We start from the raw sequence: 20,891 nt of genomic DNA, 5'->3' as shown, positions 1-20,891 counted from the left end.
CTATGGTACCTTGCGAGACTACTGTAAAGATGCTCCCAGGGTTGGAAGATTTAGGTATCGCTGCATAAACGGCTGTGATGCTCTGTGTTTTCATCGGGGTACATGGCGCGTTGGTCAAACCTACCGGAATTGACGTCACTTTTTCAATGAAGTTTCAGTGAAATCAGCACTTGTGTTGTCAGATCTTTATTTTTGAATCGCGCTGTTGGTCAACTGTCTTGTCTTGAGCCATAGGTTAGATTTTCAGAGATGTTCACCAGTGGCAAAATTACTTTAATTCGGTAAGAAAACAAACGTACATTTTCTGCACGTTGTACGCAGTCAAATCCACCGGACTGATAGAGCGACGTCAATTGAGCGTCAGGCAATGCCGTACTCCTTGAGCAAATTGAGCGCGATCACTATGCGATGGATTTCGCTGGTGCCCTCGTAGATCTCGGTGATGCGAGCGTCGCGATAGTGCCGCTCTGCCGGCATGTCCGTTACGTACCCCATGCCACCCAAGACCTGCATTGCCTGAAAGAAAAAGAACGACAGGTTTTCCCATTGTAAAGCGGATGCAGAAAACCTCCAGATGTAGCTACAGCTAGGTGTAGTGCGATTGAGATCACCAACAACAGATCCCAGTGTACAGGATAGCTTTTTACTGCGAAGCTTTTAATGACTCACTCCTGTGGATGTCTTCGTGTCGTGGTATGGCAGCAGAATACGCTTTGCGGCAAAGCCAACTTTAGCACCAATGCTGGCCCTCAGTCTAAAGCCCGTTGGGCGAATTTCGCTTGCGAAGTCACAGCTGCGGCGCCTCTCGTGCACCAAAACGATCTATTCTCGTTGCTGTGGAGAATTTCCAAATGTTTGGAAGAGTCGAACTTCACCTGTGAACACCGCTTTAGCATTTGGCAATATGTCGCAGCTGTGAAAATAGAAAAATAAATCGTTTTGCCGCACGGGTGGTGCCGCAACTGCGAATTCCCAGGCGAAATTCGCCCCATGTAGAACGGGCTTAAGGTACGTTGAAAAATAAATGCCGCGATTGGCCACTAAGCTGATATCATTATGCACAGGTGTAAGCAATCTGAGATTCCCGCCTGCTCTTAATACACGGGCCTGTACGGGAGCTAAACGTTTGCTTACAGAAAACGGCTATAATGTAACTATCGTGTTTGATATAAACTATTCCCGGAACATTATATGGCGTTTGACTGCTGAAAAGAGCTACTATCATGGATAACTATCAGTCGCAGTTGTAATACGAATAACACGGCGCCGGCCGCCACTCCTAAGTGATTCCAGATGCATCACAAAGCTGCTGAGGAACGAACAAACCTAATTGTCAGCTAAGGTGATACAGTACTTCCAAATTTCATTAAAGCTAATTCAGAAGAATGCTAAATCGCAAATAAGAAGCAATGTTTTGTTTCTGGCAATCGTTGGGACTGTTGCAAACTCAATACGCTCGTCCATCACGTATCGTCCCATTTATAATAAGGGGCATTTGTAATTCATTTGGTAATACAATTTTCGTTAGAAATTTAACAGCTTAGTTGTTCAGTCATGTCAGCATGGCTGAGTGTCGATCATCTGCTAAGTATCAAGCACTTGAAACAAATACTCTGTCTTTATTGCAAGGTATAAGCTGTCAGGAAGACGTTAGAATGGGGCCGCTGCTCCGGAACCGAAAGAGTCCCACCGCACGGCACAACGTTTTAAAATTCGTGTAGAGTTCATTTTGCAAGACCACCCCATTAAAGAGTCGCCTAGTATCAAATGAGATTGCTGATTCGCACTTTTTTGGTGACCTCTTTTATATCACAAATAGAAGGAATAGTGGGATGCCCGGAAAATAATTGATTCATTGTGACGCCAGCATTATAGTCTGAGCCCGTCCCCGCTCGTGGTCTCATCTCGTTACTTAGGACTCGTGCCGCGATACTGCTCTATGGCTCGACTGCAGATACCCCTTCGATTGGCTCCGGAGGCTTTTGAAGATGCTCCTTCCCAATCTATTGCTTTGTTAACAATGGCAAGATGGATTCCCGTATTCGCGAACGTTAGTCCAATTTCTAGATTCAATGTAGCTGTTAGCAGAGATATGACCCGTTCGGAGTTCGCGCTATAATTATTACTCTCAACACCTTCTAGGTCGCGATAGAAAATCGCGAATCGAGTTTGTGTGTGGGCGTGCTAACATCGCACTGTGATAGAGAAGATCTTGCATGAACTGCCTGCCTGTGCAGGCAACATCTGCGAAGAAAGGAACAGAGTTTATTTCAAAACAAATGACCGAAGCACAGACTAGCTGCTGACAACAACAGCTTCATGTTAAGACATAGCAGCAATGATGCGGAGATATCCTACTTGGTGGGTGACAAAAGTTGCTGTTTCCGACGCAGCCAACTTTGCCATGGCAGCCTCCTGCGAATAAGGCATAGAATGGGAAGGGAAATACAGTCGGTGAGCAAGAAAAAAACCACTTTTGCATCACACACAAAAATACGCGTGTAGTGCGCGTATTGCCTGTATGTGTAAAGACGTTTAAAGGCCGAGAAGCTCTCACGGGAACATGTTGGGGCTGAAGCGACATCACGGCACTTAACACTGTGAAAGTCGTGGCTCTGGTTTAATTTGAATAATTTGAACCAGCCGCGGACTTTTAGCCTAAGTCAGGACTAATTCGTTCCCATGGGAAATGATAAGGTGAACGAGAACCCTTGTTGCTTTATTGGCGTATGGCTTTGAATTCTACTGGAGAGTGCTTCGTTACATGTACTGTCGCATGCAGCGTCCTTGCAATGATGAAACCGAACTACACATATCATATATCATATAATATTATCATTATCGTGACAATTAAGCAGCGGTGGCACCGTAGCTTAGGCGTTGTACCGCTGCGCCCAAGGATGCGGGTTCCATTTTAGCTCCGGCATCCGTCTTGCTGGTGAAGGCTAAAAACAAGCACACCCCCGTGCCAAAATTTTGGCGCACGTTAAAGACCCCAGGGTTGTCAAAATTAATCAGGAGCCTACAGCACACTTTGTCGCGATTGAGGGCACCCGCTCCCCTGTGCGCGCATACAAGTTCGGTGTTGTGCGGTGATGTGTGCTGCAGGAAAGCGCGCGCCCTCCGCAAACAAGCTACGACAAGCCGGAGTGCGTTCACCGCGAGGGCCCTCGCTGGCGGTGAATCACGCCCACGGCAATTGCAAAACAAACTTCTACTGTGAATTGAAGCTTGAATCTGCGAGCGGACGCCGCCTGCGGAGGTCTCCGCTCCCCACCCCATCTCTCAGACTCAACTTGTGCCGGCCGGCTGCCACGAGACCGGGAAAGAGTGTTCTTGTGTTTCTGTACTTTGTTCGTACCGGGTGCAAAACACTGGCAACGGTTGGGGGGGGGGGGGCGGTTATGCCCCTGTGTTTTGGCGCTTTCCGTACAGTACAGTTCAGTACAGTCGCTGCGGTCGAGAGCAGCTGTAAACTCCCCCACGAGGATGTTTTTCCTGTATCGCCGCTGTTCATCTCTCGCCATGCAGTAAAACAGTAAAGTTTTGATTGATTGTGGGGTTTAACGCGCCGACGCAACGCAGGCGATGAGGCGCGCCGTAGTGGAGGGCTCCGGATTAATTTTGACCACCTGGGGATCTTTAACGTGCGCCGAAATCTCGTACACAACAGTAAAGTTTTGCTCTCGGCTCTTTGTCGTCAACACCAAGGCAGCACTTTTGCTCGCCGCTCGCCCACCGCGCTACCACTACATGACGGAGACGACAGAGCTCGGTACTGAGACGCCTTAGCCAATTTCACAACCACTAACACAACCCAGGGCGTATACAGCTCCAGCAAATTAGCATCATGATTGTCGTGCACTCGTGTGCGCGACAAGGTCTCCGTTCGATTCGAGATAAGAAGGAATCCTCACCTTCGTACAACGGCGGCCAGCATCTTTCAACATGGCTGCCCTCCATGTTAGCAGGCGGGCACTTTGTATCCGCACTTCCATGTCGGCTAGTTTCATCTGGTGCATGCATTGAAAGGGAAAAGAAAAAGAAGATGACAGTTTCATGAGAAAAGCTTTTGAGTGCAGAAAGTTTTTCAGTCCGATAAACCTAGATTCCGACTGAGCACGTAATTAAGCAAACAAACAGTTACGGAATTACGGAATTTTGAAGGCGGCACCACTCGCAGTAAGGCGTGCTATAAGCCTTTATGAACTCTCGGCAATTCTCCATGAATTCCTATGATTCTAAAGTTTATTGACTCCCTTAAACAAAATTATACAAAACTGCTCTAATTGGAGGAAGAGCAGTTTTAATCTTTCAACTTCTTTTCGAATGCCACACGTACGTATGAAAGAAACCCTGTGACGACATCTCTGCTGCCGGGACTGAGGGTGGTAAAGGGAGACTTTCCTACAATAAAATTAAATTAGTCGACGTGTTGTACGGATAGGATTGGGATAAAAAGGCGAGGATCCCTGCAAACAAGCGGCCTGATCAGCGCAACAGTCAATCCTAGTGGATATCAGCCTGACGTAAGACCAAACGTGGATAAGCTATTTTGATGTCTAAACCTCAATGCGATTAAGGCTGACGACGTAGAAAGTAGTGTCCTAGCGCATAATCCCTACATATAGTAATGGTGAAATATCGCCACCTGGATTTAAACTTTATCTCAAAGGACAGGGATTTTAGGGGTTATGTAATAGCCATTAATATTTTTTTACAAGAGTCGCTGAATCTTATCAGGTTGACTCACTTTCCCTTATCGAAAGCCAATCAAATCGAGATATTTCTACGAGAGCCTAATATTGATCGTCAGTGGTTTCTTTCAGCCACCAAGTTCTAGAGGAAATTTTTTTTGAGGAAATCAGTAAATTGGTGTGTATACACTTGGTATACATTCATTTAGCGATGGACTACAACCGTGTGAACTCTACAGATTGCATGGAGCACTTTCAGCGCTCCTACTCATTTTTTACGAAGAGCGCGCACCTCCTTGACAGCTCACATCATTATTCCTCCCTGCCGTCTGCAACCCGACTTATCTTGTCCGGTGACATTGCGCCCCCGTACCGCTCGCCCTGTCGATTGTTACAAAAATAATTTAGTCACAACTCCTAACCTTCACAGCGCCAAATTCTCGCTCACCCGGAATCGTTATCTGCCAAATTTACAGTATATTACAGGGTTATAGCCTCTAACGCTACTTCTACGGCTTACGTCACTGTCATCGACATTCGCTGAGAAACGGGCTCTCATAGAAGACGCCTTATAGGTGCAGAATGAAGTCTTCATTCTAGATATGCATGTGGCGCGATATACAGTTAGCAAACAGTGGTCGGACGCGTAATGAATAAAAATTCTGGCACCCAACTGAGAGACATGTTTTCCTGCCGCCACGCACCTGTATGGCCTGAAACTGGTGCAGGGGCTGGTTGAAGGCCTTTCGCTTGCCGGAGTACTCGAGGGCGCACTCCAGGGCAGCCTGGGCGATTCCGAGCGCCTGCGCTGCGGCTCCGATGCGGCCAGCATCCAATACCTCCTGAACGAGACAATGCAAGCGGAAAGGGAACGCATAAGCTATAAGAAGGACACTAGCAGATATACCAAACTTATCAGTGCCTCCGAGCAGCCTATAACGCCTCGAGCTTTGCGATGGATGCGCCGCCTGCCGCCGTTTCTCCGCGGTGTCTACGGGACGAGCGTGGCATGGCTGATAAGGGTTTATGCAGTGTTTTGGTTCTCTTTCGCTTCGTTTTGCCTTTCCGCACCCTAATTAGCTTTTTATGGCCACGCCCGTAAGAGAATAGTGCGTTTAGTGCACTTCAAAAAACAGGTGCGACCTGGTACAGTGCTCGAACGCCAACAAAAGCTATCCGGGGACGCGGTTGTGCGCGCTTCTTGACCGCTCTTACGCGGAAGCAGCAGCAGTATATCATCAGGCACACGTCAGGCTCAAATGGATTCTATCGTCGCCTCGTCTAGACTTGATGCTGGCACAGTGCTGGCACAGTGAGAGGTTGGTTTCGTCTTGCAGCGCGAACAACGAATGCGGCTTCGTTTCGAGTATATACATCGTAGAAAAATATGTTTCGGGGATGTGATTACTCAATACCTACACAACCACTTGTGCCTTTTATGGGAATATAAGCCGCCCAAAAATGTTAAGCATTGTACAAGGCTATGCGTCGTTAAATATGGGCGCACTCACGCCTTATAGCAAGAACTAAGGAAAATAAATGAAACCACGAAATAATATATAGTCTGCAAGTCGGCAAGAAACAGAATAGTTTGTACGGGAACGAAAAAAAAAAAAACCAGTGCAGCTTCTGGAATGCTAAAGACGTTCGTGTAAACTTAAGCTATAGGACTTGGCAGTAATGAAATTACAGTACTTAAATTACTTTTTGCTGTAATGAGTAATGCAATGAATTACTTTTGAGTGTTGGTAATTTCATTGATTGTAGGGTTTTAGGCGCGGACGCAACGCGGGCGATGAGGCGCGCCGTAGTGGAGGGCACCGGATTAATTTTGACCACCTGGGGATCTTCAACGTGCGCCGAAATCTCGAACACACGGCCGTTTTTGCTTTTCGCCTTCATCAGAAAAGCTGCCGCCGCCGCCGGGAATCGAACACGCGACCGAGTGTTGGTAATTTATTAATGTAATTAATTACTTCAGGCCAGTAATTTCATGGAAATTACTCGTTGCTTTCCCAATTACTTTCGACTACGATATAGCCTGTCCGCTTCTCGCACGGCATAAAAAGTGACCAAGAAAAGTCCACACAAGTAGAGTTTCAACACCCAGAGAGTCTCTGGGCATTGAAACTACGAACGCGAAGGAAACAACGCTTCGATGAGAGCTCTGCCTGCTTTCTGGTGCCTCTTCGTTCCCTTTTCATGCGTTCCGGGAATGCCGTGGCAACAGTCAGTCGGGTTAAATAAAAACGTGCACATTGTGTTCAAGGCTTCGTTACACTGGTCACTGGTGTAAGCTCGCTGCTGAAAACAAAAAAAAAAAAGCTACTGCAGCGCTGGCATCGAGGAACCCCGGCTGTAGCAGTGGAACGCGGTAAATTCAAATCGCCTTGAGCAAACCTTTAATGTGTTTACCCTGGAATGAGCGCGACGGAACAGGAACAGCATGAGAGATGAGCGGGAAAGCGAAGGGGGGCATTTCCTTGGCAAATGTCTACAAAGACTATCGTCTTTTGACGACATTTGCAACGAAAGGAGCAGATACGCGGCCAATTTTTAAAATGGAAAAATACACTCTGTCGTACGAAAGGGGACACCTTTCCAATGCCCACTTTGAATCGCGAATCGCAGCTCATTTTGAGATGTAATAAATATATCCAACGTATCAATGTATAGCACTGTAAATAAACTGTACATAAGTTGGTGTATAAACAAGTAGTTTTAAGATGGAGGTGTATATGTGTATAAGTGTAAATAATGTGTATGTGAGTAGGTAGAGTATGAGTGGTGAATTTTTGTTAAAGTAATTTCAAAGTGATTTCATTACTTTTGAAAAGTAATAATAATGCAATGTCATTACTTTCGGCCGCCTGTAATTTCTAACGTAGTTTAATTACATTTTAGAAAAATTGTAGGAAAGTAACGAGTAATGTATTTTTAATTACTTTTAAAGAAGTAATTTTGCCATCTCTGGTCTCACCAGACCCAACTAGGTGCGAAATCTACTGCTGTTTCGCTGGATATGGGGGGAGGGGAGGAGGGGGGGACGCTTCATCATTGTGCCCGAATGCGGAGCCAAATCAAGAAATGAACGTTTTAGTAATCAGACGCACAAGCTGCGAGTTCTTTCCTTTTTGTTTTTCGACTTCAGCAAAAAGTTGATCACTCGGCGGACGCATTTTTTGAAGTGCAGGGTAGGCAGTTCACAAAGGATAGAAGGTGTCGTCGGAAGTGGGCGGTATCTGGTAAGGCCCTATGATTGTAGTTCGTGCTAGTTTCTGCAGCCACCCTGTGGCATATAGTGAAATTTTCAAGAAGCGTTTAGTCGCGGACGTGGCTTACTCTTTTAAGCCCGTAGCTGCGCTGCTCCCGGATGCAGCGATGCAGCAGATGGTGGATGTTTGCGAGCGCTCACCTCAGGACGCGACGACCCAGCAATAAATTTTTTGTCGTGCGCTCATCCTCGGATATAGTCCTGTATTATCCACCGTACTTATTTCGTATAATGTACTTGAAATTTATACCACAATGGCTTGTCCGGGGTCGTGATCAGTACCCGAAGTATGATATTGGCAAACGTAACAGTCGCGCTGTAAGGTATGAGATCTCCGCTAGATTATGAAAGCACACAAAAGCGATATACAGTCGAGTCCACTTATAACGATACCGTTTATAACAATATATCTGATATAACGATGAACAGCTATGTCACCGTCAACTTTTGTATTCTTTCTATGGTAAAATAAACCTATCATTACAATGCTCCAGCGCCCCGATATCGGATATAACGATTGAATTCGGTGATACTGGACACCAAAAGTGCAACAGTGACGACTCTAATGACGCGGTTGCGCAGCCTACTCAGGTAGTGTCTTCGTAGGCGGCCCAGTGCGTGACGCAGTCCCTCGAGGACTTTGTTTCCGCCAAGGACATTTACCTCAGCTAGGTGAAGCACCTGTCGATGCTCTTGGAAAAGATTCGCGCTAGCTTCACACGCGGCAAACAAAGGTGAATGACTGTGGCTTCTTTTCCGCAAATTAGTAGTAGTGCGACCTTGCTGGTATGCGAATAAAATTTGTTGGTGTTCTGTTCCGTCTTTTTATTTCGCAACCCACTTATATATAACAATTATCGGTTATAACGATGGGATTTCCTTGGCACTTGGATATTGTTTATAAGTGGACTAGACTGTACATCATGGTATACAGTCGTAGCATATATGACCATCTAAGAAAACGATGCTTACGGAGACACCGTTAGTAAATTTCAGGGAAGTGGAATCCCAATAAGCTGCATACATATGCCGGCTTCGCGACCCTGGTCTGTGACAGACACCTAGCGCTCATACAGACCGAATGTAACACACTAAGATAGCGTCAGAAACGTTTACACTCTCGTAAATACACCACATTTGCGAGCAAAGTGACTGCTCCACATTAATACGTACCCAGATAACGCAAAACGTCCTGATGGCGTCCTCAAATGGTCCAAACGTCCTGGATCCTATTCTGGGCTTCCTTAGGACATCCACAGGATTAGTCATTGTAAATTATCCCTCAATGGTCCATCCTAGAGCTTATTTTGGATCACAATGGATTGCGAATGATCCCTAAATGATCCGTTGTATTACTTCTTTTGGATCGCAATCCATATGGCCGTCTGACGCTGCTGTTACCGTGGAGGCTATTACAGTAATAAATTATGCTAATTTATTACCAGTGAGGTGCAAGACAATGTAGAAAATGTAGAAAACAATGTAGAAAATGTTCAGTCCACCTGTGTAAACAGGTACAAAATGTCTCCAAAGTTGGAGGTCTCTTCACCCTTTTTCTTAGTTGGCGGTCTTTTCTTACACCCTTTTTTTAGGCCCTTTTTTTAGTTTCGAACACCCTAATTTGTAGCTTTACACCCTTCTGGGAAAAAAGGTGTTGAAATAATGAACACCCTAGGGTGTTGAGGTGGTGGTAAAGATTTGTTTGAATTTAATAACATTCTACAAGTTATGAAACACAAAAACTACCTCGTGATCAAAAAGGTTTTGCAAATCCGCGTGTTAATTTGTATATTCTCATAGTAAAATCTATAGTACCAAAATTAGCGCTAAAATGTCTGTTTTTTGCGACAAGCCCACCGACTCGATCGCGGGGCTTTCCTCTGCTGGATATAAAAGCAAGAACAGCACATGTATTACGAAGTAAGTGTGCACTCCCTATTCCGTTTGCATCCCCATGGTTTTCTTGCTCAATTCATTTGTGTTCCAAGTGTAACTTGTGTGTATTGATTGTTTGTGTTGATTGCTGTACGCTCCGCCGATTCACATTGCCACGCGTAGCTGCTCCCTGGCCACACCCTTATTTTAGCTAAAGGTGTTAAGCAACCTTACACCCTTTTTTTAGGGTGTTCACACGAACACCCTTTTTTCACCTATACACCTTTTTTTCGTCAAAACACGTTTTAAAGTTGTTCGCCATGGGACAAGATTCTTACACCCTTTTCGGCCAAAAAGGGTGCAAGAAAGTTTAGTGTGTCGTGAGGTCTGTTGCCTTAGCTTGTAGGTAACTTCAGACTAAGAAAAAAGAACATTAGTTTGTATCCTGGAAGTGTACGAAAATTGTCCAGCGGCATCATTTTGACGACGTTCTGAGGATGTACGCTGGACGGACAAACGGACCCCGATTGGACTGGCTGAGGATAAGATCTGGACAACCTGAGGATGCTGAAATGTCCAGAGTCGGACATCCTGAGGATTTACCCAGGTTTGTTTTGCGTTATCTGGGTATTTAGAATGCATACGGAGGGTAAATTTCAGTGGTTAACGTACCGCAAAAGCAGCGGCGACAGTGGGGAGGGGGCCGGAGCCTCCTGCTGCTGCTTTCGAAACGGGCCGCTAGGGGGATTTCAGTGGCGCCCTATAGTGGCGTATAAACTAGAGTGACTGTGAGAGGAAAAACGAGGCCATAGACAAGGTCGCTTACCTGAAAACCAAATGCGGTATATTTAGGTGTATCAGACTTTTAAAAAAGACTTGAAATTCTTGTTGCCTGCACACAGAATTTTATATACGTGCTTGGGAAAACTTTACATTAGGATAGGATAATTGGGAGGACAGAGGACGTCCTGGTGTCCTTCTCGCCGGTCCTGTCCATACAATGGATCGATACCGACTCACCGGTTATGTTAGTAAACCTTAATGCCAGTGCTGGAGACTTCTGCGGCTCTTTGGAAGCTGGCTATGAAGAACTCAGTGCACTAATGTAAACTATGGCTGTGTCGCTGCCCTCACCCCGTTCCACTCTTTTTTGTACTGCAGCCGTTGGAAAGTGCAAAAAGTGCAAAAACAAAGCCAGCCGTCTTACAAAAGGACCTAATGACCGAGCAGAAATCCTTAAAAGGAGCCGGTAATAAGCTGATTTCCATTCATAACATTCTGATGATCTTGCTGCCTTTCATGCGCCTTAAGCGGAAATTGCTTACACATGTCGTTGCTAGCCTGCATGTATACCTACATTTAACATTGAACTTTAATCAACTTCTGTCATCAAACTGCGGGTGAGAGCTTCGGAGTGGAGCTAGGAAGGCTACATTGTTGGAAGGCTGCCCCAAAGCACCTTTCCGGAGTTGTTGCCAGAAGTTGATCTGGGAAAGAAAGAAACCCCGGACAAAAACTTGCATCTGCTGCTTGTGTACACCGCGTGGCGCGAAGTTAAAAAAACGCTGTCATTCGGAATGGCGTTGAAGTGATTTTTTAGCCGCGGGAATATTGAGATGTGCGCAGCCGTTGACAGAAAGGCCACGTCATCACAGATTGCCAAATCGGTTCCAAGCATGCACAAAATTATGCCGACTGCCACACCGGCATTGTGTACAGAACCCCCGCTATTGAGTGCACCATAAATTGGGCAAACTACCGTGTGCACGAATTTTAGATCGCGGGACATTGCCCTCTGTGTGGAAAAACGTCCGCAATGACATCTGCCCATGTTTGGACGCCAGCAAGGCCTGATATTTATTCAAGGCACCCAGAGCAGCTTCAACGACATATAGCTTATGCCTCACGTGTGAGTCACCTTCAGTGGTATTAATGGTTATGGAAGGTGAGATCTTGAATGGTTACGAATGTCATTAAGCTGGGTTAGTGAGAAAATTCATCCGAGTGAGATTTGGCGCCGCCGAGTATACATGCGTGGTGCTTTAGTGATTTTATGTGGGAGTGAGAGCTCATCCCGCGGGGTTTCCTTTTCTCTGTCACGTGTGTAGCGCTGTGGTTAGATATGTTCTCATTTTATGGTAATATGAGCATGACCGAGATTCCACACCTTGCTTGACGTACACGCAGGTAACAACTGCCCATGGTTCGAACTGAGGTTATTCTCACTTAAAAACTTAGTGTTACGCGAATGCGACGACAATAGCTTGAAGGCGACTGATCATTGTGGTTTGTATATTAAGAAAAACCTGATTGCGGGTGCACCGGGTGCAGAAGGCATTTCTTAACGCAGATGTGCTTGTCGATTTCCTGTCCGCTCACCATGGCGATATTGAATCCGGCGCCGTCCTTGCCGAGCCGGTTCTCCTTGGGGATGAGGCAGTCCTCGAAGATTAGCTGGGCCGTGGAGGAGGCCCGGACACCCAGTTTGTCCTCGTTCTTGCCCAGGCTAAGTCCGGGAGTAGGCATGGGCACGATGAAGGCGTTGATGCCCTTGTGCTTCTTGGACTTGTCCACCGTGGCAAACAGCTGCACACGCCGTGTAGGCTTCGAGCAGCCGGAGACTAATTGGGCCTGAATGCATAGCTGGGAGTATTAGGCTCGAGGTACAGCTATAGCCAATTAACTTGAAACAACCCACCTGCCCATTGGCCATGCATGGCCAGTGGCCAGGACAGTTATTTGGCTTTTTTTAGTGGACGGTAACTCGGCTAATACTTAGTACGTTCAAACCATGATTGCGGAAGGACGTTTATCGAGTACAGCTCCAGCGATAGCGAGCATAAAATGGCAGGCTGCGAAGCCCTACTACGAGTCGTGCTTTACGGGCTTCGTGTACCGCAGTGAAGACTACGTTACGAGCATTTATAAGCGATGTAGGGTAGGCTTTTCATATTGCAACCATGGAGTGCAGTGAAGCCTACATTACGAACGAATGATGTTTGGTCGTGGACATCGTTATGCAATTTTCGATGCCCTCACCGACTTGGACACTGAATTCTGGATACTGTTCGATGAGGTTCCGGTTAACTTCACCTGTGCAGACGCTTAACCAGAGATAAAATGCGCTGTCCTAATTTCTTTTCCTAAGGGAGCGGCACCTTTGCTGCAGGAAGCGAGCGCACGAAACATGACCAAGACGGCTCGCTTACAATGGCCGCTTCGGCTTGGTGCGCGTTCGAGATCCAGGCCTTGGTGCCGTTGATGCGGTAGTGGTCACCTTCGAGAACAGCCGTTGCGGAAGAGGCCCCGGCGTCGCTGCCGTTCCCTGAGTGAAAAGAAGACTTTGGGGAGGAATATTCGCCACGCTACGCCCCTCAAGCGGAGCGGAACTTCTGTACCATGAAGCTCCAGTAAAGGGTTATGTAAGACAAAATGAAAGTTTGGTTCCTTAAAAGGAGTGCTTCGTCTCCATAACAATGATGCTAACTTTACCGCAAACTTCAAACAAATAATCGAGATAATAAGAAAATTACGCCCACCTCCCCTCGCGGGAACCCTGGTGTGATGCGACGCTGAGGGGGGTTCAAGCGCAAGCGGAAAGCAACCGTCGACCGAAAGGCCGCCGGACAGCGGCACACCGGTTATATGCGCAGCGCGCCCGAAGGAGAGGAGACCGCGGAGAGAGTACTGCACATGCGCAGCACCACGCGCAGCGCCGCCCACCGACGGCCGCTGGGCCGCACACCCGCAGATGTTGAGAGAGTGTGTTCGCTCTCACCTGGGCACGCGCCGGCGCCAGTGCGTCTGCCGCGGCTATGAAGCAACACAATCCAACACAATCCACTTTAATCCAATCCAATCCAATCCAAGCCAAGCCAAGCCAAGCCAATCGAATCCAATCCAATGCCCCTCGCGAGAGAGTGTTCGCTATCGGAGAGGATAGGGGGAGAGTGGAAAGGCTGCGGACAACAACGGACGCACGCAGGGAGGACAGGGCCGCCGACAAGAGATGCTCTCAGCGTCGCATCTAAAATAGAAACGAAACAACCACCGTCCGTGGAGAGCACGGGTTGTATGCTAGCACCCGGCTATGAGCGCATGCTGAGGCTGCTTGCTGAGCCTGAGGAACAGAACCAACTCATCCTCAAGTCAAGTACAACAAGGTAGTAATTTCAACAGCTTTGGTGGTACGGCTCTACAAAATTGCCAACGAGGTGTTGACGAAAAAACGGGCTCGTCTGTCCGACACTAACATCAAGGTGCCACTCTTGCTGAGTTCGAACAAACGACTCTACTAAGTTGCGAATATGTATTCTGAACATTTTTTCTTCACTCTTACTGTAGTATGGAATCAGCATTTATTAAATGGCTACATATTGTTCCTTTCGATGTGGTTTCTTGCGCAAGACATTTATGTTCGTGCATGTGAGTAACTCTCCATTTGCACATCTGGAGGGCACTGTAATGAATGGGCCCGGGATCGGCGTGAAAGTCACGAGTCAGTGGCCAGTGCGTGCGCAAGTAACGTTGCTTTATGCATGACACGAAAGAAGCAGAAGTTAGGGCACGAAAGCAACTACGCGAGACGAAAGATACAAGCGTTACGAAAGGCAAGAGGCTAACGGCAAAATGTCCGCAATAAAGAAAACAAACGTCCTACGGGGTTTTGTCCAAGCCCCTCGAGGTGTTGAAGTCCCGAGCGTGCGGAGTCGACGAGGACGTCACGGCGAGGCTGGCTCGATGACTGGTTCTAGGCCCCGTCGTAACCAAGCGCGGGACGTCGGGCAGGCATCGTCGACCTTTCCGATGAGTCACGGCTCGAGGGCGTAGCAGCGGGTGTGAGCGGAGGGTTCCACCTCCAGGTGAATCCGGACCCGCGCTCTCTCGCCCAGCGCGTCACCAGCTCCAGGCACGGCCAGCCCGCGGGTTCTCGGGATCAGCGGCGGACGGCTCTCGGGAACAGCAGCGGTTGCGCTCCGGGTCTTCCCCGAAACGATCACAGGGCCGCGCTCTCAAGCCCGGCGCGTCACAGGCGTCCCCTGATCACCGGCCTGGTTCGATTTTTCTGCACGCACTCGTCGCAGCTGCGCGCTCGGTCTCCTCTTCCTCTTCGTCCACGGGCACTTCATGACAGGCACATCCTGACTGCGCCTTTGAAGAGCCACGTGGAAAGCGCCGTATGTGTTGCACTTGTAATAGACGAGCACCACACTTGCAGTTAAAAAATGTCTGGAATATGTCTGGTGCTCACTGAAAAAATTCGTTTAGGAGCATTTCGTCGCATTCTTTTTATCTCCGAGATAATCTGCTGCCGGCGGTGTTCATATTCGAATAATACCCGTAGTGTGACGTGAGTGTTAAATTGTTCGCTTCATTTCGCCTCAGGATTATCCGACACCACATTTTAATTGAAATATCAAATGTCACGTTAATGTAACGACACGTTACAATGTTCGAGGTGTAACTGGAACTCTTTCGTATCTCAGTATAGGAACTTGTAACGGGAACTCGTTTCAAAATGAGGAAGGAACGAGCTTTTGTTCCTATTTTAGAGGAACGTGTACAACACTGCCGTAAACCGGTTTCAATAAGGCTCAGTAAGGCTCAGTAAAGTGACCTCTTTCTCTCTCCCCTGTTCCGTAGGATCGCAACACCCCAGGTGGAACCAGTTGTTCTCCCTCAAGGAAGCAGGTGGTTTACAAGTGGGACCAGTTGATTTCAAACTAAGGCAAGCTCATTCCCGGCTGTGGTCAGTCGGGAATTCAAAGCTGAAAACAATTGCACTTGCAAGTGCGTACTTCAATGCTAACGTGGAATTAACGCCAAGTTTCCAGTGTTTCCCTCTATTGTGTCACTGCTGACGTCATGTGACGCGAAATTTAAAAGCTTTTATTTATATTTCTCGCGCTTTCTAGTTAAAAATTGTTTTCCCTGGACGGAATACCGCTGAGTGAGTAATACTAGTTCTTTAAAACGGAACAGTATTGTGTTTTATCTTCATTGCCCCAGTAAACAAAACCCTCGTGGAGGACCAATAGCAAACCGTGGTGATTTCAACTGTGCGAATGTCAGTGAAGCCAAGCTGCAAGTTCGTGCGTGCTTTTTGGCGCCCGAACAAGCGGTTGCGAAAGTTTCAGTCTCAAGTCCACGTTTCTCGTTTGCGCGCAGAGCGCGTACATCGGTTGGATTCTACCTTCGATATTTTAAACGGCCAGTTCCCTGCGAGGGCTCGCCTCGTTACGCTAAAATCGGCTTCACGCCGTGACAACCGCGGTGCACATATTCATTCCATTTCGACAGCAACGGCAGGCTAGTTCACGCTAGTGTCACTAAATAAGGTTTTAGATAGAGTGAACTGTATTGTAGTTCACTCTAGTTATAGAGTACCGGCACTCTTTTCTCCCATACTGTTCCGTGCCGCCGCCACGATCATTGGTCAGTTCGCATCACGTGACACTTGTTTACACTGCGACGGTTCATGGGCGCCGCCATTTTGTTGCTTGTGCGTTTTGTGGGGATCGTGACGTCCAAGCCATTGCGCGATCACTGGGTTTGTGGCGTTGCGCGGCGTTTTTGCCCTCTCTCCCCGAAATGCCGGCTCGTATGGGCTCCACTGTGCACAGCCGAGCCGTCTTAAACTCCTGCCTGAGGTGAAGGCTGCCGTTGAGGCTATAAAACACTGTCACGCAGCGGGCGCTCCGCCCTGGTAGTCGAGCTAACCTCACCTCATTGGTCCGCTTGAACGATTCCCGAACCCCCCTCTCGCCGGGACGCGAACGCGCGCCCTGCGCGGGGGTCCGTTGCTTCCAGGACGCCGAAGGCGTTGGCCGAAGGTAAGTGACGCTTTCTTTACCAGCCGGCTGCAACTCTGTTGCGCCGGCGAAAGCCCACCAGCCCTTCCGGCTGCGGCCCGTGCCTAAGGCTGCTCCTGTTGCCCCTACGCTTGCATATAGTAAGGCCGTACCTACCACTCGACGATCACGCCGTGCGGTACGCGCCTGTGAGCGAATGGGCCCCGTCTCTCTCGCTGCTGCGAGCCGATCTGGCCAGCACAGCGATGCGCGCGCGCACAACGTGCGCGCACCCCGGAATTTGCCCTGACCCAAGAGCCCATGCACTGGCTTTGCGCCGACGACGCGCACACTTGCGCGTGGCGCCCCATCGCCTCTTTCACCTCAAGGGAAGTGCGTACTTGTACTTTAAATTGTGTAACTGGGACGTTAATGTAAGATAAACGTCTTCCCTCCGTACCCTGGGCATATTCCTTTGTCGCCTCCTTCTCCACCTGCCCAACAGAGGCGGTGTTAAGTTGGCGCGACGGCGTTTCAGTGTCGTGAGCGTGCTCAAATAGCTCGAACCCGCGGTGGTTCCTCGCAGTGTGCATGAGTGCATGCCTTGTGCAATGCTAGGGTTATGCATATTGTGAGGTAGAGAGACCACAAACTGGCGCCCAACATGAAGCCATTGGCTCATTAGCCTTTGGCCGATAATTAAGCTGAGTACGCAACCGGAATCAGTCTTAATGCTTATCCGCTAGCGGTAGCTGCTACGGGGACGAGGCGACTGCCCCTCCGTACACGAGTGTGCGTGCACCCCTCGTTAACGCAGACCCACGGGGGAGTGCGACGGTGCAACCGCGCTCCACTGGAGCGGCGGTATACGTATACCGGGAGAAAGGCCGCAGCCGCCTCTCGGAGTAGTGCACGCGACATAAATGCTTGTTTGCCGGCCCCTGTGGGTAGTGCACGAACGTGGTAGCTGAATGACCCGTTTTGCCGCCTTATTTGCGACGGTCTGTGGGAGACAATTGTTTTTTTTTTTTTAGACGCCGAGACATACCTTGTCCTGCTGCGGGCGTGCGCCGAGATGCTACTTGTCATGTAGCAGGCGCGGGAGGGGGGCTGAAGTCAGCGTGTGTCGCCGACGCCCCGGGGGACTCATTTCTGCTGGACGGTGAAGGACTCGTGCTTAACTACGTAGCCACCGATGATGAGGCAATTCAACCATTCAATGTGGTAACCCCCTAAGTCTGAGTTGCGCACTGCTGCGCTACGCTCATGACGAACCATTCGCCGGACATTTAGGCGGCTCTAAAGTTTTGGTAAACTGAGTCGCTCAGTGACCTGGCCCGGGACGAAGCGAGACATTTTCGCTGTTGCCGATCCTGCCATGTCTGTCAAACGGCGAGGGCGCACCGTGGGAAGCCGCCTGGAATTGTGAAGCCATTTGACAGTATGCGTCCTTGGCAGGTAGTCGCTTGCGACTTGAAGGGACCTTTGCCGAGAAGCAAGCAGAGCTTAAACTTATATGGTGTCACGGGCTGACTATTTGGCGCTAGAGCACAGTGGCTCTGCGCAGTGATGACAAGGCACCCATGCTTATCCAGGTTTCTCTCAGCCAGGTCATCAATATAACGTCACGAAGAGGTCACCTCAGTAATCATAGCACACTAAAGGGCAGTTACTTTCACCGCCCGTGCTGACTTCACTTCTTTGAGTCTCAGTCAGAGCGGCCGCCCCAGCCCATTGAGAGTGGTCAGTTCCTGGTACCCTCCAGCAAGTTGTAAGCAAATGTTTCTCTTTTTGTTCGGTGTGTAAAAGTGTGCATGTTGCGGGGCGTTGTTTGTATTATCGTGTTCCATTTTTATGCCTGCCGAGGGCGAATAGTGTATTTAGTACCCATTTGTTTGGGTGATTATTTTGTGTGCTCGCTTTAGCGCACTGCACTGCAGGATGGAGTTGGGCTGACCATTTGTACCATAGTGTGTAGCGTGAAGGCATGCTTTTTTTTACATGGTTCTGTATGGTCCGAGTGTTTGGCCTTGCTGAAGGCGTTAAGTGTTACTTTTTTTTTCCCGATGTAAAGTAGTGTCTCTTTATGCGTTTTTTTAGTTATTTGTTTGGGTACAGGAACCCTCCTTAGTCTGTGGATGTAGGACGAAGTATGTTCTATGGTTCGTTCTATTTACTCCTAAGCAGCGACAAGGGCTAGCTTTCTTTTGGAGTTGCTCTTGCGGAGGCGTACGGTGTTGGCTGGAGAGCGAGGTTGAGGGAAGGAAGCTCGGTCGGTCTTCGAGGACATCCCCTGCTCTTCGCGCGCGGGGTTCGAGAAGTAATGGGCTTGTTTTGAAAGTGTTCGATTTCGGCCGTCAGCGGCCCCGGAGTTCGGGCGAGCAGCGCGTATTGGAGGCCGTTGCGTGAACTGTGCGAAGTTGGGAGAACGGGCCAGACCTTCGGGGACCGTATATTCAATGTCAACAGGAAAGTGGCGTTTTCCTGGAAAACGCGGGCGGGGCGGACGCTACGAGTGGGGCGCACCGCGTTGTGGCGAAGGAACTTGGCTCCGGTGGCACGAACGCTGTGACGCGCATGTTGTGAGGGTGTTCGTGAGTGCGTGTGGTGTGTGCTTCTGCCGGCTTCAGCGAACCCAACGGTGCATTCGCGAGTGGTGTCTGCTTCATCCCGTGCGCCCGCGGTCACGTGGTGCCTCGTCGGTGTGGTGAAGGGTCCGTGGGCAGAGACACCGACGGATGGGGAGGGGGTTTCCCGCGCCGTGAACTTGACTGGGCCCTGAACAGCTGTGCTGACTCGGGGGTCAACGACATGTACCCCCTGCGCACCGCCTTCAGCAGGCGAACGTGGCCGGGCTGCCCTGCACCGACGAGGGCAGGACTGGCGGCCAGTTGCGAGTGGCGGCACAGATGCGGACAATATGGCGGTGTCATCGGAACCGCACCATGCGTCATGGGCACCAGGGCTCAACAACTGTCGTCCGGCTGCTGCCTCGCTCACGCAGAGCAGCGGCGACCACCAGCGCAGGTCGCTCCTTGGCGGGGCACCCATCGAGTGCCCCGCGAGGCCCACACCTGAGCAGCGCCATCGTGGTCATCATACCTGCCGGCGTACTGTTCAAGGCAAGTCCCCTGCTGCCCGGTACCCCCTCGTCACAAGTCTTCGCTGGCCTGAGAAGGTGGGCGCTGTCGCCCTGCCGTCGGGACGCGAGTTCACACAAGCCTGCTTGGCCCTGTGTCGGTGCCGGCCCGCTGCTGTGTCGACATAGGGGTGAGCTTGTTCCGGCACTCCGAACCATTATCTCGCCTTCTGGGCGTTTCTCCGAGAACCTTTTGCGCTCCCAATTGCCGGACATTGGCGAGACCCGCTAAACGGACTCGTCGGCATTTTTGCACATAATGTAATTTTCGTAGCAGTTTAGCGTATTTTGTAGCATGCCTGTGTCTTCTGACTTGCCGTAATTCATTTCCAGTTGTAGTGTGGGCTCCTTTCTTTTTGTAACCATATGTACCATAGTATCGCACTGCATGTATATATTATTACCGTTATTGTTCTTATTATAGTGTCGCGTTCATTGTAATCATTGTATATTTCAATAGCTTCATTTTGTGTATGCATGTGGAACCGATTACCATGTATTATGTATCTCAGTGTCGCGTGTACTTTCCCTGTGTGTATCATTCGTGCTGGAGGGGGGTAGTGTTGGTAGTTTGTAAATATTTTGTATGGGCTGGGGACTGAGACTGCCCTGTGCATGCATACTTTTCGACTCTTCGCCGTCTTTTGCATGCATGGGCGATGACCGGTCAACTCTTCTCAGACCGGCGAGGGGCATTTAAGGAGAGGGGAGTGTGGGGATCGTGACGTCCAAGCCATTGCGCGATCACTGGGTTTGTGGCGTTGCGCGGCGTTTTTTGCCCTCTCTCCCCGAAATGCCGGCTCGTCTCGGCTCCACTGTGCACAGCCGAGCCGTCTTAAACTCCTGCCTGAGGTGAAGGCTGCCGTTGAGGCTATAAAACACTGTCACGCAGCGGGCGCTCCGCCCTGGTAGTCGAGCTAACCTCACCTCATTGGTCCGTTTGAACGATTCCCGAACCCCCCCTCTCGCCGGGACGCGAACGCGCGCCCTGCGCGGGGGTCCGTTGCTTCCAGGACGCCGAAGGCGTTGGCCGAAGGTATGTGACGCTTTCTTTACCAGCCGGCTGCAACTCTGTTGCGCCGGCGAAAGCCCACCAGCCTTCCGGCTGCGGCCCG

General features: G+C 49.4%; 1 protein-coding gene across 1 annotated transcript in view; it reads right to left on the bottom strand.

The window, feature by feature from the left end:
- Positions 1 to 319: 319 nt before the first annotated feature.
- LOC144146366 (short-chain specific acyl-CoA dehydrogenase, mitochondrial-like) overlaps positions 320 to 20,891 on the bottom strand; it is a 37,839-nt gene continuing 17,267 nt past the window's right edge. The window contains exons 3-7 of the mRNA XM_077678323.1: positions 13,056 to 13,171; positions 12,145 to 12,432; positions 5,402 to 5,539; positions 3,918 to 4,013; positions 320 to 516 (exon numbers count right to left, since the gene is read on the bottom strand). Of these exons, the coding sequence (XP_077534449.1) occupies positions 361 to 516; positions 3,918 to 4,013; positions 5,402 to 5,539; positions 12,145 to 12,432; positions 13,056 to 13,171 (794 nt within the window). The 3' untranslated portion in view covers positions 320 to 360. The remainder of the gene's footprint in view (positions 517 to 3,917; positions 4,014 to 5,401; positions 5,540 to 12,144; positions 12,433 to 13,055; positions 13,172 to 20,891) is intronic.

The sequence above is a fragment of the Haemaphysalis longicornis genome, unplaced genomic scaffold (genome assembly GCF_048455015.1).
Source record: "Haemaphysalis longicornis isolate Haplotype H1 unplaced genomic scaffold, Haemaphysalis longicornis Haplotype H1 scaffold_7, whole genome shotgun sequence".
In the NCBI taxonomy this organism is placed as follows: domain Eukaryota; kingdom Metazoa; phylum Arthropoda; class Arachnida; order Ixodida; family Ixodidae; genus Haemaphysalis; species Haemaphysalis longicornis.
Note: the sequence above shows the minus strand (reverse complement) of the source record. Positions and strands in the feature narration are given on the sequence as shown.